This window comes from Gamsiella multidivaricata, assembly GCF_025024155.1.
Source record: "Gamsiella multidivaricata strain RSA 2152 chromosome Unknown BC939scaffold_54, whole genome shotgun sequence".
Classification (NCBI taxonomy): domain Eukaryota; kingdom Fungi; phylum Mortierellomycota; class Mortierellomycetes; order Mortierellales; family Mortierellaceae; genus Gamsiella; species Gamsiella multidivaricata.
In genome coordinates this window covers 56,420-71,796 of record NW_026251762.1, presented here as the reverse complement: position 1 = coordinate 71,796, position 15,377 = coordinate 56,420, and the positions used below count along the sequence as shown (strand labels likewise).

The 15,377-nt window shown below is 47.8% G+C and overlaps 5 protein-coding genes across 5 annotated transcripts; 4 read left to right on the top strand and 1 right to left on the bottom strand.

Annotated features, from left to right (window-relative positions):
• Positions 1-1,436: 1,436 nt before the first annotated feature.
• Positions 1,437-2,297, top strand: BC939DRAFT_505187 (uncharacterized protein; the record flags this gene model as incomplete). The annotated part of the gene is made up of 4 exons (XM_051560622.1): positions 1,437-1,496; positions 1,593-1,800; positions 1,907-2,055; positions 2,145-2,297. 4 exons carry the CDS (start codon positions 1,437-1,439, stop codon positions 2,295-2,297), a joined length of 570 nt encoding a protein of 189 aa, XP_051409886.1.
• A 708-nt stretch (positions 2,298-3,005) lies between these two features.
• BC939DRAFT_479080 (uncharacterized protein) lies at positions 3,006-3,683 on the top strand (the record flags this gene model as incomplete). The annotated part of the gene is made up of 1 exon (XM_051558816.1): positions 3,006-3,683. The coding sequence occupies one exon, from the start codon at positions 3,006-3,008 to the stop codon at positions 3,681-3,683; it is 678 nt and encodes a 225-aa protein (XP_051409885.1).
• Positions 3,684-5,833: 2,150 nt separating this feature from the next.
• On the top strand, positions 5,834-8,873 carry BC939DRAFT_239700 (beta-tubulin). Its single transcript, XM_051550927.1, has 4 exons — positions 5,834-6,476; positions 7,393-7,642; positions 7,830-8,291; positions 8,432-8,873. Exons 1-4 carry the CDS (start codon positions 5,955-5,957, stop codon positions 8,539-8,541), a joined length of 1,344 nt encoding a protein of 447 aa, XP_051409884.1. The 5' UTR covers positions 5,834-5,954; the 3' UTR covers positions 8,542-8,873.
• Positions 8,874-9,136: 263 nt separating this feature from the next.
• BC939DRAFT_426154 (septin) lies at positions 9,137-11,853 on the bottom strand (the record flags this gene model as incomplete). The annotated part of the gene is made up of 8 exons (XM_051553168.1): positions 11,537-11,853; positions 11,295-11,426; positions 10,230-10,564; positions 10,000-10,095; positions 9,812-9,911; positions 9,560-9,707; positions 9,349-9,460; positions 9,137-9,253 (listed from the first exon to the last, which is right to left on the bottom strand). The coding sequence occupies exons 1-8, from the start codon at positions 11,640-11,642 to the stop codon at positions 9,137-9,139; spliced, it is 1,146 nt and encodes a 381-aa protein (XP_051409883.1). The 5' UTR covers positions 11,643-11,853.
• A 322-nt stretch (positions 11,854-12,175) lies between these two features.
• On the top strand, positions 12,176-14,346 carry BC939DRAFT_458399 (organic solute transporter Ostalpha-domain-containing protein). The gene is made up of 7 exons (XM_051556595.1): positions 12,176-12,358; positions 12,471-12,568; positions 12,693-12,705; positions 12,792-13,234; positions 13,319-13,361; positions 13,458-13,544; positions 13,644-14,346. The coding sequence occupies exons 1-7, from the start codon at positions 12,268-12,270 to the stop codon at positions 14,132-14,134; spliced, it is 1,266 nt and encodes a 421-aa protein (XP_051409882.1). The 5' UTR covers positions 12,176-12,267; the 3' UTR covers positions 14,135-14,346.
• The last annotated feature ends 1,031 nt before the right edge of the window (positions 14,347-15,377 follow it).

The following is a 15,377-nucleotide window of genomic DNA, read 5'->3' as shown; positions in this document are numbered from 1 at the left end:
GCTTATTACGACATGCATCCACCATGGCCCGTGAACATGGACATCCATGTGGGGTCGATCGACTCTATTTTACTTGACTTCATCCACATTGACTGTCTAAGGCACACAGCGGTACGTGAATAACATGCTCGTCTCAAACACTCCAGTAATGCATCACCCCTGGAGATGTGATCGAAATAATGCCTGAATCTCTTTTTGCTCTCTGTTGTGAGGAAGACGCGCCTTTTATTTCTTCATTAAAAGCCCTGCTAACCTCACTTTAACCCGGAAACTCTTTCTTCTTGAGGATCCCGTGCTCTCAACGCTTGCATCTGCTTGCTGCTATACCATCGAATACTGAAGGAACGTTCCCATTTCCAGCGGTGCTGTTGAACATGTTAGCATCAATTGATCCACGCGAAGTAAACTTCCTATTGTCCCACGGCCCATAGTTGGGCCGCACGTATTTAAAAAATAAACCTCCTTATAGTCGCGCCTTCCAATAACAATGATATGCCCATTCCATTCTCACGCAAGTAAGGGTATATTATGCTTAAACCCCGGTTATCAATAACAAAAACTTCATCGCTCTTTGAAACCCGCTCATTTCACACTTCTCATCCCGGAAACATACATTTCTGTAGGCAGACCACCTCCTCTGCCACGCTTTTCTTATTCAGCATACTCGTCTACCTTAGACCAGCTTCAGTTTCCTTTGAAGCCCACTTTTAAAATCGCCATTCCTAGGTCATCAATTGCAATTGCAATGAGTGGAATAAAAGGAACTGATCGTATGCCGAGTTGGTTACGAAGAAAGATAAGCTGTTAATCAGATTTTATTACCTCCTTTGCAGCTAGAGCTCGTGAAAGAAGATTGAAAACAAATACAGGAGGAGATCAGCTTTAGAAGCTACTCGAAAATGCTGTAAACTGGCGAAGGTTCTCTCAATATCGCCTCTTAAGGGAGAGCTAGAGAGTGTGTACTCTACCGAAGAGACGTCGAGGAAACGCGCAAAATGCCGAAGAGGTACGCGGTGGGGTATTAGGGGAGTTAGCAATGGACCTGGACGAACTCGATGATGGTGTTCATAGAATAACAATCATCCGTAACAGTAGCAGTTGGGCGCTAGTCTATGCCACGTCGATCTTTGAATAGTCCGGCGATTATTATTATTTTTTTCTTGAAACCCCATGGTGAATAGCTCCACCCAGATAACCTAGTGGCATATCTTGAATAGTTTCCTTTCATTTGCTCTTGCTTAATAAAGATGCTATTTCTGTCAGCCCCAGTGCTGTCTCGTGGTCAAAGTATAAGTACTAAGTACTATAATCATCAAAAGTATTTAATGCTGTGTATTTGGTTGTATGGGCGCAGTGCAAATCCTCGCGCGCCTTGTCCATGCTTGGAAAGGCGTGAACATCAGTCACGATGCACTCTTTTTACTCTTTTTCCATAAATGAGAGCAGCGACCGTAGGCATGACCTTGGTCCGGGACGTGGACGTGGATCCCCTCGAAGTATATCTTACCTACATCCACGCAACCCACTAGCGGACCACATACGAAGGGTCCCGATGCGCCTTCCATTTCAAAGCTCCATCATCATCAACTAAGTCGGTCGTGACGGGACTTGTCCGCGCGCTCCACAAGGCCATGTCGCGAACATTTACTCAAGGCCCAGCAACCATCCTGTACTTTGATGATCCGCCAACAACGCAAGAGGCGGGGGCGCGAGATGCAAAAGCTTTATTATACTACCATATCAATAGTGCTGTGCCCAGTTTCTACAACTTTCCAGAGCAATGTGACAATGATCCCGCTAGTATGTACATAAGCCCTACCTACGCCTAAACTACATAGGAGCAGAAACCCCAATAAAGCCCTAGATTCACTCAACTAATCCCAATCGTTTGCACGAAAACAGAGAGGGACCAGGAGAGGCAAGGATGTAGATGTCATGAACGATCAGGCTAATAAGATTCAGAAGATGGTGGACTCCAATAATACCAACACATTCTCCAGAACTTACAAGAAAGCAAAGCGGAGCTGGGCCGCTGCAAGGATAAATGATTCGGCGGTAATGAGCGGTATCATTGCCGGGTTAGAGAAGCCATGCTGGAACGCTTGTCCTTGTCTTGTGGAAACGGACGTATGTATTGGTCGCAGCATCCTGGTCAGACTGTGGGTGGCTCAAATGACTCAGGCATGCCCTTTCATGAGTTAAAGGTGCTTCTCAGAAAGGACCCCCTTGACCATACCATCACATCGTACGAGGTGGAAGACGTGATTCAGAAGCTGGAAGCCAACGAGGCCCAGTGAATTGTCGCCGTCGTTGTTACGAACAACGACTACACGAGTCATGTACAGGGCCAGTCATTCGCAAAGAACCTCGCCGTGCTGCGTGAATGTGATTCAGACGACAAGCAGAGCGTCATAGATCAGCATTGTAGCCAGATGGGAGTAAGTAGCGAAATGTTCGAGTCGTCCAAGCAAACTCCCTTCAAGATCAAGATCTCGAAAGAGGAGTCCAAGAGCAACGAGGCTGTTGACGCGAGAACGAAGGAGATCGCAGACAGTGCCACACGTACCTCCAGGAGTACGTGTCTTTCAGTGCAGAGCATGCGCGATATATTGATGTGTCTTTACATTTTTATTGTTTCATCGCGCTGACTCTTCCTTTTTCTTATTTAGATTTAAAGCGGCCAACAAGAGTAGTAAAACGAATGCGATTAGCATGAAGGCCACGGTTATCGAGGAATCCATGACCAACGAGGTAGTCATGATCGCAGAGGAAGTCATGGTGAACGAGGTGGCTGACTAGGATGACACGAGTAAGAATAAGACCAAAGGGCGTTCTACCGCGTAAACCGCCTTTTTATTTCTCGCGTTTTAAGTTAATTTTAATAATATGGAACCGAAGGGTTAAAAAAAAATTGCAAAGCACGCAGAACTTATCCCTATATGCCTGGCAATAATAACGAGGCAAAAAAGTTCGTTTAGCCTGTTTTCAGTCCCGACCAGGACGATATGATTGCACTAGACCCCATCAAGAGTAGGAAATGGAAGGCCAGCTCCAAGGAAAAGGGCGAGGCAAAGATATCAACAAGAAGAGCAAGAACCAACCCAAGGCCAAGAAACCTCACAAAGAGAAAACTCTACGCAATCCCGCTTCAAGAAGGGTTCAGTAGTAAGAGTACATGGGCCCAGGAACACAAAAAAAGACGAAAGCGAAACGCTAGAAGCATGGCCGAGGATGTGATAAACAGTAATTTCGCGACAGTAACGATGAACTTTAGAACGACTGATTGGCTCCTTCCACGCGGACTGCAGCAAAACTACGGTGCCGGTGACTATCTCGAGGAGAGTCAGCGTATCGAGCCGACTACTCAGGAACTTGTCAAACTCAACAAGGATTTTATCAGATGCGGAAGCCTGGCAACGTTCAATTATATCAACAAGATCATGGCAGAGCATCCATCAATCTACTCAGACTCAGAAGATATTCAAATCCGTCGCGATATACTCAAGACAATCGTAAAAGGGATGCATCACTGGGACGATGGACTCAAGGACAGTGACGACAGCTTTAGCTTAGCGTTGACGACACTCGAACCTCTCAAGACAATACTTGGGGATAACGACGCCGTTATTCAGAGGGTTGAGGGGTACCTCGACATTGCGGCTCCGTCTCTGTTTCCGAGTTGAAGGAAGGGATAAGTATTCTGTTTCTGTCTCCCAATATCAAGTTGCCGTTCTCAAACCGCTACACGTATCTTCCAATGCCAGCCTACAAGGACAGCTTCTACTTGATCAGCAATTGACAGAAGTTGTTTTAAGGAGAAAATCAGACAAGAAAGCAAAAACAAACTAGTCAGGGTGTTCGGAGAATCCAAAGAGGTTAAGAAAATGACTCTCCTGTCTGGGAGGGTTTTCGAAAGCTGCTTTTCCATGGCAAAAGAACCAACTACGACCAACCCGCTTGTATGGCATTTCCCGATAGTAATTCTTTGCCATATGCGCTTGATCTGGGTTCTTTGCCTTCCTAAGGTCAGTTCGATACACTTACGACCAAGCCTGTGTTCACACCAGGGTATAAAAGGGCCAAGGGAGATGTCAAGACAGCAATCAAGGAGAGCCTTCTGGCCATAGATAGTACCACTCGGCCGGAGAAGTGCCTACTCGCTGGCGCTCTGTAAACCGATGGGCATCAACTCAGGAGCTATGCTTATAGCCTGACAGCGCAGAAAAAAGGACGTGGCAAAGACGAGGACAGCAGTGAAAGCGCCTCTCGGAGTAGCACCTCCTGTTCCACAAAGCCGCCGAAAGCGAGTAAGAGCGATCAGCAGGACGTCGCGGGCGCCAGCAAGGCCTCGACCGAGTCCAAGAGGACCAAGGTGAAGCAGCTAACCGAAGCGACCCTGGGTCCGGATGAACTACAGAAGGAGTTTGACGATCAGGAGAGCTAAGTTATGCTCGCCATCGATCCAGACATTAAGAACACCGCGACGGCTGTAATTGTGGATTCGCTTATACCTGAAAGCCTTGGAACCTGTCGTCGCCTAAGGGATGCCGTACCTGGGACAGCCAACGACACAAAGCTGTTAAGGCGCCTGAAAAAAGACAAACGAATTGAGGCTGCAGAGGACATGGTGAGCATCAACGATTAAGAGGTAAGAATTCGGCCTGCCAGGTGTTCTGACCCTCAAGGAGTCGATTGACTCAGCAGTTCAAGGAGCTCAGGGGTTTTTAATATAGTATGCAGACTCAATCTTCACGGTTGAGAGGCTGGGGGACCTTCCACGGATCGAAGGGCCTGAAGGTTGCTCGTTATCGCAAGGAGCAAGAAGAGAAGGCCGAGGTCTAACATGCAACCAACGGGATGCTCGGACAGCCCGGGGGAGGGCGAAGATTGGTCAAAGACGATATATGGTCGATCATTGGCGCTGGCAGCTTCAAGGTAAGGCCGGAGGACGAATAAGTTCATATCAAGACTCCAGGCTCAGGCACGTGGAAACGGATGAAGGATGGTACGATATGCGTGGGTCTCTGACACTCTGTTGCTGCGAATACTACTGTGTGTATAGGCCACCGGCGAAGGGATGCCGGTATGCTGCGTCGGCAAATTTCGAGCGTGGATACCTTGTTGCAGATGTCACCGGAGAGTCCAGACTGTTCTGACCTGACTTGTGGTGGTCTTCGGCTATTAGCATATGACGCAGCACACAAATCGAGCCCCAAGACCGGCCTTCAGCGCTAACACAACCTTTTAATGAGTAAAGGACTATAAGTGGCTCGATGCGCTGAACCAGCAACTTGTCAAGAGGCAAGAAGCGCCCATTGGAACATCGCATGTCAATATAGCTTGTAAATCTCTCCATTCTTTGCCTTGTGGGTCTATAATGGTAAGCTACATTCCCTCCGGGGTTTGCTTCTGGAGCGTATACTCTTTAGAACACAACCAACATAGCCTGGTTTTGAAATACAGTGCGACTGTGGGGTAAATGCACAAAACATGAGCAGCAGTTTGGTCGTACGAAGTACCCCATCGCTTATGAGACCAAGCACTTTCGTAGACACCCTTTTCTGGCCTGACCATGCTTGCGGCCATGTTGCTGAACAAGGATAGTCCAACGAATTGTAGTTTATAGGGGAGTTGGGCACCAGGGATGGATGCATCAGGCTACGATACATGCGCGTATGGGCACAAGCGATGGAGTGTCGATGTTGGTACCGTAAATATCATGGGTATCGCCAGCGCAGACGACACCGGTCAGGGTACGCCATCTGGTCGCATGTGCTGCAGAGTCGCGACTCGAGAGGTCGCTCGATTGGATTCGCTGACTGGTCGCTGTTTTGTTTTTTCTCGCTTCTGTTTGGATTCTCATCATCTTTTTTCTCCTCCTTCTCCTTCTTGCCTCATCTCCATCCCCATCCTATCTTTCATCCCTTTTCATCTTCACCACATCATAATCCATCATGCGTGAGATTGTCCACTTGCAGACCGGTCAGTGCGGTAACCAGATTGGTGGCAAGTTCTGGGAGGTCATCAGCGATGAGCACGGTATCGACCCCTCTGGTGTCTACACCGGCGACTCTGAGCTCCAGCTCGAGCGTATCAACGTCTACTACAACGAGGCCGCCGGCGGCAAGTACGTCCCCCGTGCCGTCCTCGTCGACTTGGAGCCCGGTACCATCGATGCCGTCCGCGCTGGTCCCTTTGGCCAGCTCTTCCGTCCTGACAACTACATTTTTGGCCAGAGCGGTGCCGGTAACAACTGGGCCAAGGGTCATTACACCGAGGGTGCCGAACTCGTCGACTCTGTCCTCGATGTCGTCCGCAAGGAGGCCGAGTCCTGCGATTGTCTTCAGGGATTCCAAATCACCCACTCCCTCGGAGGCGGTACCGGTGCTGGTATGGGAACCCTTTTGATCTCCAAGATTCGCGAGGAATATCCTGACCGTATGATGTGCACATTCTCTGTCATGCCCTCCCCCAAGGTAAGCTGTCCTGCGCTGTGTGCGCATTGAGCGTGGAATCAACTTGCTTTCTCTGGGTTGGTCCATCTTCGTTTGCGCATATTTTTATTTTCGGCTTGGTCTAGTTCTTAGTCGTCTGTGGCTCCCTTCTCCCCTGCTGCTCAGACAATGGTGCCCTTGGCGCCCTTTTTCTAAGCTTGCATTATTTCACCGACCCCCTTTGCTCTCTTCAATATGTCTATCCTTTTGCATAATGTCGATTCCTCCCCCTGGCGACGGCCTACAGTAATGAAGCAAGCCATGGGACGGGCAGTCTTCGATTTCACGCGTTTCTTTTGTTTATGTTCCTTTTCCCCCCTACCCCGTCACTGCTATATTGGTCGCCTTTTAATGAACAATCTTATAGGTGATGGATTATGAGGCATCCTTCAGGTTGAGAGAGCGATGCAAGATTTTACTGGCGTACTTTCTTGTCAAATTCCCGCCTGGGTCTTGCTGCATGGCGTCCCTTTATTTTCACAATCATGTCCTTGGAACCATGGTTTTTCTTTACGTCGCCTGTGCAATGTTTCCACACGAAATATGTTTTTGTTTGCCCAAGAGTGGATCTGCATGGGCTATCTTTTTTATGCTCAGTCGTACCCTGGAGGGAGCGAAGGGCCTCATAAGAGCCCTTTTCCTCTTTTCTATTTTGACATACTATTGTCAGCTGGCGCTTCTGCCGCTCCGTTCGTATTGGTTGCGGATTTTTTTACGTTTTATTTTTTTTGAACTGCCATGTATTTCCCCGTTGATAGTACCGTTTCCTCTGTTGAAGCGAAGGGAGCTGGCTAAGGAAGAAGCTGACTTTTTGACATGGGCTTTTTCTACGATACTACTATGTTCCAACATGTAGCTGATCTGAATTTGTTATTGTACCATGTCTATTCATCCTTAGGTCTCTGACACCGTTGTCGAGCCCTACAACGCCACCCTCTCCGTTCACCAATTGGTCGAGAACTCAGACGAGACCTTCTGTATCGATAATGAGGCCCTGTACGATATCTGCTTCCGCACCTTGAAGCTTACTTCCCCCAGCTACGGTGACTTGAACCATTTGGTTTCTGTCGTCATGAGCGGTATCACCACCTCCCTCCGCTTCCCTGGTCAGCTCAACGCTGACTTGAGAAAGTTGGCTGTCAACCTGGGTAAGTGGTCATAATGGATAGGATCTGCGTTGCTTTGCGTTGATTGCCTAGACTACTGAGTCTAGATGGAGCTCTCATGACTGAGGAATGCATTGAGCATCCTCTGCGGAATGACAGGGGTAAGAGCGTGAAAGCCATTACTAACCGCAAATTCATGACAATTGAATTGTACTCTATTGGCTACTAGTTCCTTTCCCCCGTCTCCACTTCTTCATGGTCGGTTTCGCCCCCTTGACCGCCAATAACTCTGCGTCGTTCCGTGCCTTGACCGTCCCTGAGTTGACCCAGCAGATGTTCGATGCCAAGAACATGATGGCTGCCTCTGATCCTCGTCACGGACGTTACTTGACCGTTGCTGCCATGTTCCGTGGTCGCATGTCCACCAAGGAGGTTGATGAGCAGATGTTCAACGTCCAGAACAAGAACAGCTCGTACTTTGTCGAGTGGATCCCCAACAACGTCAAGACCGCTGTCTGTGATATTCCTCCTCGCGGTCTTAAGATGTCGGTCACCTTCATCGGTAACTCGACCGCCATCCAGGAGTTGTTCAAGCGTATCTCTGAGCAGTTCACTGCCATGTTCCGTCGCAAGGCTTTCTTGCATTGGTACACTGGCGAGGGTATGGATGAGATGGAGTTTACTGAGGCTGGTAAGTAACTGTTTTTGCTTTATTTGTCTTGCGTAACACAGACTATGATACATAGGATGGGAACACAAACATGCATGCCACAAACACGCGCAATGGCCATGTCTAACGTCTTTCTCTTGTTTTCTCTTTTCATTTGCCAGAATCCAACATGAACGACTTGGTCTCTGAGTACCAGCAGTACCAGGATGCTACCGTCGAAGACGAGGACGTTGAGTACGAGGATGACATTGCCCAGGATATGGATATCTAAGGCAGCAGAGTCTTTTAATACATTTTCTTTACACAACTAATTCGCAGTCGATCGCAAAAAGAGCACGAATGAAAACATATATCCCCCCAATCTCTTGAGGAGAACCACAAGCACAAAAAATAAAGGATGGTGCCCAAAACTTATTTTTTTCTTTTTGGTTGCTGGTGGTCAGCATGGTACATGTTGGGTGGGGCGGATTGGAATGCGGTATTGTTGACCTGCATGTGCATATGCGCCTGCAGCTTTGTATTTTTGTCGTGCATGTTGTTGCACCATTCAGGGCAGGCCTCTATTTTTTTTAACGCGCACCGGGAAAAGAGGGAGGAGATACGATAAACAAGCTCGCCATGATAAAAATTGTCCGTTGGCCGCTACAAGACACGATAGGCGTAGGACCCCGACTCTTCAATTCATGACCTTGATGGTACCCTTGGTACAACATCGTTTAAAGTAATTATCGGCAGCGCCTGTTCATTAAAAATTACGATTTTCTCCTCCAGGGAATAATATGTGTGTTTAAAAAGAGAGAAAGTGCGTGTTAAGGTGTTGATTAAAGACTTGGGGAGGCAACAAGACGCGCTCGCTCGTTGGTCCTTTACTTGCGCTTGGGAGAAAGACCGGCTTGCATCGATTCCAACTCGGCTTCCAGAGCCTTGATGTGTGAATGCTCAGCCTCCAAGTCCTTGTTCAGGCGATCACGTTCAGCAATGAGCTATCAAAGGAAAAGGAGAAAGAATTTAGTAACTGGGCAATAGAGGATGAACAGAAACGGCTATCTTTAAAAAGACACCCGGTCTTCATTCTTACCTGCTGTTCCCAGGAGCGGAACCTGTTCTCCTCCAGACGGACCTGCTCAGTGAAGCGCTTGCGGAGGGCCTCCTCCTCTTCCTTCCACTTGGGGTTGGTCACAGTCTTGACCCTATTATATGTTCATGCACGCAAGAAGGAATTGTCAGTGCCCTGGTTGGAAAACACTCATCATTGGCTAACAAGAAGAGGACGGAGTAGAGGATCGTACTTGGGCTCCCCAATCTTGCGAGTCTCCATCTGGGCATTGCGGTAGTTCTCATAATGGGTCTCCTCAGTCGAGCTGATGAGATCCAACATGTGCGAACGGATCAACAGCTGGCGCAGCTTCTTGAAGTCACAATGGTCCTCGTTCTCGACTGGAAAATAAATAAAGAAAAACAAGCAGGGATGTTATCAGTTTATATGTGGTAGCGTAGTCTCATGCCAGGCCCTATCTCGTAGCACTTCAATCAATTATTACCCTCAGCGACTCCCCAAGAGTACTGGCGTCCCTTGACAGTGCGACCGTCCATAGTGAGCACATCGTCAGTGCTTCCGATAATGGAGAATGGCATAGCGTTCTATAGGGAAAGCCACAATAAACCATATTAGAGCGGCAAGATTCAAATCTGGTCAATCTTTCATTTGTCCATACTGCCGTTGCTTTACCATGATGCTGACGTTGCGCTTGGTGCTGGCCTCATCGTCGCTCTCCAAGGGGAAAGTGTAGCACTGGATGTTCTGGGCGGCAATGACCTCCAAGATCTATTTACAATAAAAATAAAAAGGGGAAAAGAACATCCGTCGCGTCAATACCAAGTCGCTCTTCAGATCTCTCTCTTCTCAAGTTCTGATACAAATGAGACGCACAAGATGATCGACAAGATCATTCCACATACACGTTTCTTGAACTTGTGCAGGTCCGTAGGTGTCATGGTATCGGCCTTGGCGATGACGGGGATCAAGTTGACACGCGTTCCCAACCGCTTCATGACCTCAATGTCCAAGGGCTTCAACGTATGACCCGTGGGACGAATGAAGTACAGACAGCAATGCACACGCATGTCGCTCAATTCGTGGCGCTTAGGCTGCTGCTCCTGGCGCATGTACGACTCATGCTGATCATCAATAAAGTCGATAATCGGCATCCAGCTGTCGCGGTTGTTGGTATAATCCCCGAATCCGGGAGTGTCGATCACAGACAGCTTGACGTTGAACTGCTTCTCCTCGAGTTCTAGAGGTAAATACCAAAAGAAAAAGAAAAAACGAAAAGCAAGACAGTTGAGTTGAGGGTACGCGGAATCCCTGTCTTCTGGGTCATGCTCCAGACGATTCTCTTTCTCACTCCTCTCACTCCTCTCATCCTTCTCTATTCTCTCGTCTTATAAGCGCCCATGCAAGTAGAAGAACTGAGCGAAGAGAAACAAGAGATTTGATTTTTGTTGAGAGCCATCACGAATTATATATAGCGAGGACCCGAAAAAATATTAAACTGCACCAAGGAACTAAATGAAGAAAGTGCTCAACAGAACTATTTCAAAGACTCAAAAGCTGAGGACTCAAAACAACACAAACCAGAGCCATTCCCAAGTAAACACTCACATACGTCTTAACAACGAAGAACTAAGGAACTGATGGACAGTAATTTGGTGCGTGTTGAGGTAAAGAACCGGGTACACAACAAAGCGAAGCGGAACAGTTGCTTCGCGATAAGAAAAGATACGGATAAAGGAAAGCTCAGAAGAAAAAGGGCGGATGAAGGAGGTGCCAAGGAGACACGCAGACAAAGGACAGACACCCATTAGCGGAGTCATCAAGGGTGCAGCGCTTGCCTGCGTGTATCTCCGCGCTATTAATCACTCCAAATGACCAACTTTCCACATGCCTATCCTCTGCTCTTCCAGCCGTGTCCTGTCTCCTTTCAATTGCTACACTAAGAAGAGAGATCAGCACGGATTACTTACCAGCACGAATGATCTCGATTTCGACAGTCTTCTCGGCAGACTTGTTGAAGCGACGCTTGTAGGTCTTTGGGGTCTTGATGGTAGTGGTGAAGAGGGTGTTGATGAAGGTGGTCTTGCCAAGACCAGACTCACCTAAAGGAGGGAAGGAAGCGCGAAAAGATAGAAAGATATAGGTTGCTCAGTAACAGTTGGTTTGGGCATGATGCAAGGACAAGATAAAGCGAGTATAACGCGCAACATACCGCAAACCATCAGGGTGAAGTTGGCGCCACGCTTGGCGACAATCTTGTGGCGCTGGTTAGGCAGGTTGGCAATACCGATGCCTGCTCCGACTTGAACTGGTGCCATGGCTGACAAAGATGGGTTACGCTGGAAAGGAAGGAGTGAGTGGGAGGCTTGAGTGTGCACAGACGTGAACGGCGGTAAAGAGCGTAAAAGTGTCAGAGAAGAGAGGAGGATATATGGGTTGAGGATGAGAGGATGGGATCCGACAGATGGAAGGATGGGGTGGGGGCAAGAAGACAAAGAATCAGATGAAGGAGAGAGGCCATATTTTATGGCACTCTCCTGCTCACAGGCACCATTGCGGCATGCAATTACAGGAAGGTAATATATCAACACAAGTTCCATAATTGCATGAGGCATGTAGCCACTCTGGTTGCCTGCGGAAAGGACCCCATGTTCTCTTATGTAGACGGCCAGGTCTGAGAGGACCCCATTGGGAATGCAGATCATTATCAATATCAGCGATGGCTGTGCTTGTCCGCCGTACCTGTGGTTGCCTGTCGTGCCTGTGTCTTTTTTGTAGGGCCCGCGGGAGTCGTATAAAAAAAAAAAAGAAGAGGCGAGGTCCAACTTCCCGCGTGCTTTTCTTTTCGTCGTTCATAACCCGCCCGCCTTGTCTTTCTCCTCTCTTCCTCCACTCTCGCCTCCTCGACTTCATTCCTTTTTAACCCATTCCCTTCATTCAGGCATGTACTCACACGTCTGTCCAGATTACGATGCTCCGCCTGATCCCTCGGACCCTCTGGCACTGCTGCCAGGCAGCGAATTGAAAGGGAAGAGTAAGTTGTCCACCTTCTTCACACTCGGCGCTCAGACTTCCTTTCAACTGATGCGCTTCATTATTGACCCATGACTCCTACCTGGGTGTTCCTTTTGCTTGGTGTCTCATAGGGCACCTCATTGGATGGGCCATATCAGGGTCGTGTGCGTTTCTAGCGACCGTAATCTCGTTCCACCTCTTGTACAGGCATGCCAAAAACTATAACAAGGTATGGTTTGTGTCGAAAGTACGGGATGGGGTAAGCAAGGGGTACGAATATACTTATATGGTACATGGAGATTCTGATGATGGGCCTTTTTCACACTGCCGGTGCACGATTATCTACCATTTAGCCATCAGAACAGCGTGAGTAAACCGATGTCGACCTTGTGCTGTTTCAATTGCAAGTAAACGTGTTGTTGAGGACTAAACGAATGCTTGTTGCAACGCAGGTCATATTATGAGGATCGTGCTTATGATACCGATCTACGCGATCATCTCCTTCCTCTCCTTCCGCTTCTACAAGGAGGCCATCTACTACGAGACCATTCGCGATTGTTACGAGGCCTTTGTGATATACTCCTTCTTTATTCTTCTGCTTACCTATCTCGGCGAAGACAACGAAGCACAGCGTTCCAAGATCACTGGATCCGATCGCAGGAGGCTGCTCTATCCCCTTAACTGCTTTTACTACAATCCACTCAACGAGAATTTTTTGCACTACATGAAGTACGGCATTCTGCAGTATGTGGCTGTGAAGCCGCTGTGCACTCTGGCGGCCGTAGTGCTAGAGTACTATGGACTCTACTGCGAAACGACGTACGACTTTCATTTCGGCATGGTATACATTACCATTATCAACTTTATCTCTGTCAGTATCGCTCTGTATTGCCTGGTAAGTTCCTCAACTGTGGCGATTTGATGTAACATTCAGTCAGACCTTTTGACCATCTTTCCCATAACATCTCGTCTTGAGTAGGTCCTGTTTTATCAAACAATTAATGTCGAAATCCAAGAATACTGTAAGCGCAATGGCTTGCCCTTGCTGACGAGAAAGGAAGGCAATGGTATAACGATTGGATGAACAGGGAGCTAAGAAACACATTCTTTGTTGGTAGCCCCATTCTTGAAGTTTATGTGTGTCAAGATGGTGGTCTTTTTCTGCTACTGGCAGACATGTCTACTCAGTCTTTTAGGCGCACTTGGTAAATCTATATTGAACATTGGAAAGTATGGATTTATTTTCATAGCTTACCGCCTTTCATTGACTAAAACCTTCCTCTCTCCCTCTCCCTCTCCCCCAGGTGTCTTCAAGCCCGAGGACGGCTGGTCTGTTATCAATGTAGAACTTGGGATATCGTCGATTCTGATCTGTGCAGAAATGGTCGTCTTTGCAATCTTGCACGTTTATTCATTCAGCTATCGACCCTATGTAGTCCCGGGAGTCACAACTCCGCTGACAAAATCGCTTTGGGACGGATTCAACCCATTGGATATGGTCCGGGAGATCATCTGGGCCTGTCAGGACACCGTACTCTTGATCCAAGGAAAGCCATTACCTGTTCGAGACGGACACTTGAATCTAAACTTCAAGTTGAAGCGCGCACACACGATCCGCATCAGAAAGCGAGATCGCTTCTTTAAGAATCGCAAGCCGGCGGCGCCAAAAAAAGTAGATCCCAAGCTGACGACTATCCATCAGAATACTTTGAATTCAGAGAATACTCTGCACTCCACTGATCAAGCGCAACAAGAGCGTGCTGGCCTTTTGGAACATGCTGAAGGTAAACAGTAATCTCAATCATCTTCAACATATACCACCTTTTCTCTTTGCACAAGATCTCTGATATACCTGGCAAATTTAAAATAATAGGCCACAACTACCAGTCGACTTCAGCCGTTTAGGACTGCTCAGGAACAACCGACACCGATACCCTACATGTTATTTATCATCCCCGCTCGAGAATAAACATATCCGCATCATCACGATGATCACTTTCTCTAGAGCAGTTTAAGGATAAGATACTCTATTGACAGACCCGACGAGGAGGCAAGTGCTCATCACACATATGGTGTTTGGCAAGAACACCATGGAGTGAGAACACATCAAGAAAGCAGCAATGTCAAAGGCGCTATCTTGCTATATGTGCCAACCAAGAGGGGATTCTTCAAACATAAACAAGTGGAGACCAATTTCTGAAACAAGCACATGTACAACACAGCAGTACGCGCTCGAGTCGCGTTGAGGATCTTCCCCATTCCGGGGTCAGCGTACGGACAGTTCTACTTTAAAAATTTTCATCAATCAAATGTTCGATATATTGATCAACATCGGCGACAATTATGAACATGAGGCAATGTTTAATGGGTATAGGCGCTGGCATAGTCTGCGTAGCGAGTTTGTGCGTGCAGACAGAAACTTGTTCAATATACCATACGTAGCTTACCCCTGCGGATCAATTCAAGTGAGGCAGCAACGAATAAAGAGACTCTTACTGTGGTAACGACGAAGGCCTGGCCACGGGCTATACATGTATGTCATGGTCACCCACTAATGCACTTCATCCTCGCCCCGACCTTCTTCCACATATTGTAAAGAGCAGCTTTCCTTTTGCTATACTCCTTCCTATCAACACAGGCATTCCATTCTTCTAACTCCTCCGCGATAGACAGATAGCAGCTGAATGAAACAAAAGAACGAGAGCGCGCGTGAAACTTTGTGATGTCGGCAGATCAGCCCATGTAAAAATCCTTAATTAACGATGGGACCTCAACTCCAAATGAACAACCTATAGTTTCAGGAAGCGCCTGTGTTTATATGCATTCTCATATTATTCTCGGAATGACAGTTGACCTAAACCGGCGGACTCTACCCCACCATCAGATCCGGTCTCCATTGCGGACAACGAGGACGACGAGGAGCTACAGCGGACGAACGAGGAAGAGTGCCTTGAGTTGACAGAGAGCACGTCGCTGGATTCTTCCAAGATGGTTGGGTGATGAAACCACACCCGACGGCGCCATGGCGGCAACTGTGC

Excerpts from the sequence above, each read along its gene's own strand:
- BC939DRAFT_458399 (XM_051556595.1), top strand. The coding sequence starts at position 12,268 with ATGTACTCACACGTCTGTCCAGATTACGATGCTCCGCCTGATCCCTCG. Across the intron at positions 13,362-13,457 it reads TGTCGAAATCCAAGAATACT|CCCCATTCTTGAAGTTTATG; the intron begins GTAAGCGCAATG and ends CTTTGTTGGTAG. Across the intron at positions 13,545-13,643 it reads CAGTCTTTTAGGCGCACTTG|GTGTCTTCAAGCCCGAGGAC; the intron begins GTAAATCTATAT and ends CCTCTCCCCCAG.
- BC939DRAFT_239700 (XM_051550927.1), top strand. The coding sequence starts at position 5,955 with ATGCGTGAGATTGTCCACTTGCAGACCGGTCAGTGCGGTAACCAGATT. Across the intron at positions 6,477-7,392 it reads CTGTCATGCCCTCCCCCAAG|GTCTCTGACACCGTTGTCGA; the intron begins GTAAGCTGTCCT and ends ATTCATCCTTAG. Across the intron at positions 7,643-7,829 it reads AAAGTTGGCTGTCAACCTGG|TTCCTTTCCCCCGTCTCCAC; the intron begins GTAAGTGGTCAT and ends ATTGGCTACTAG.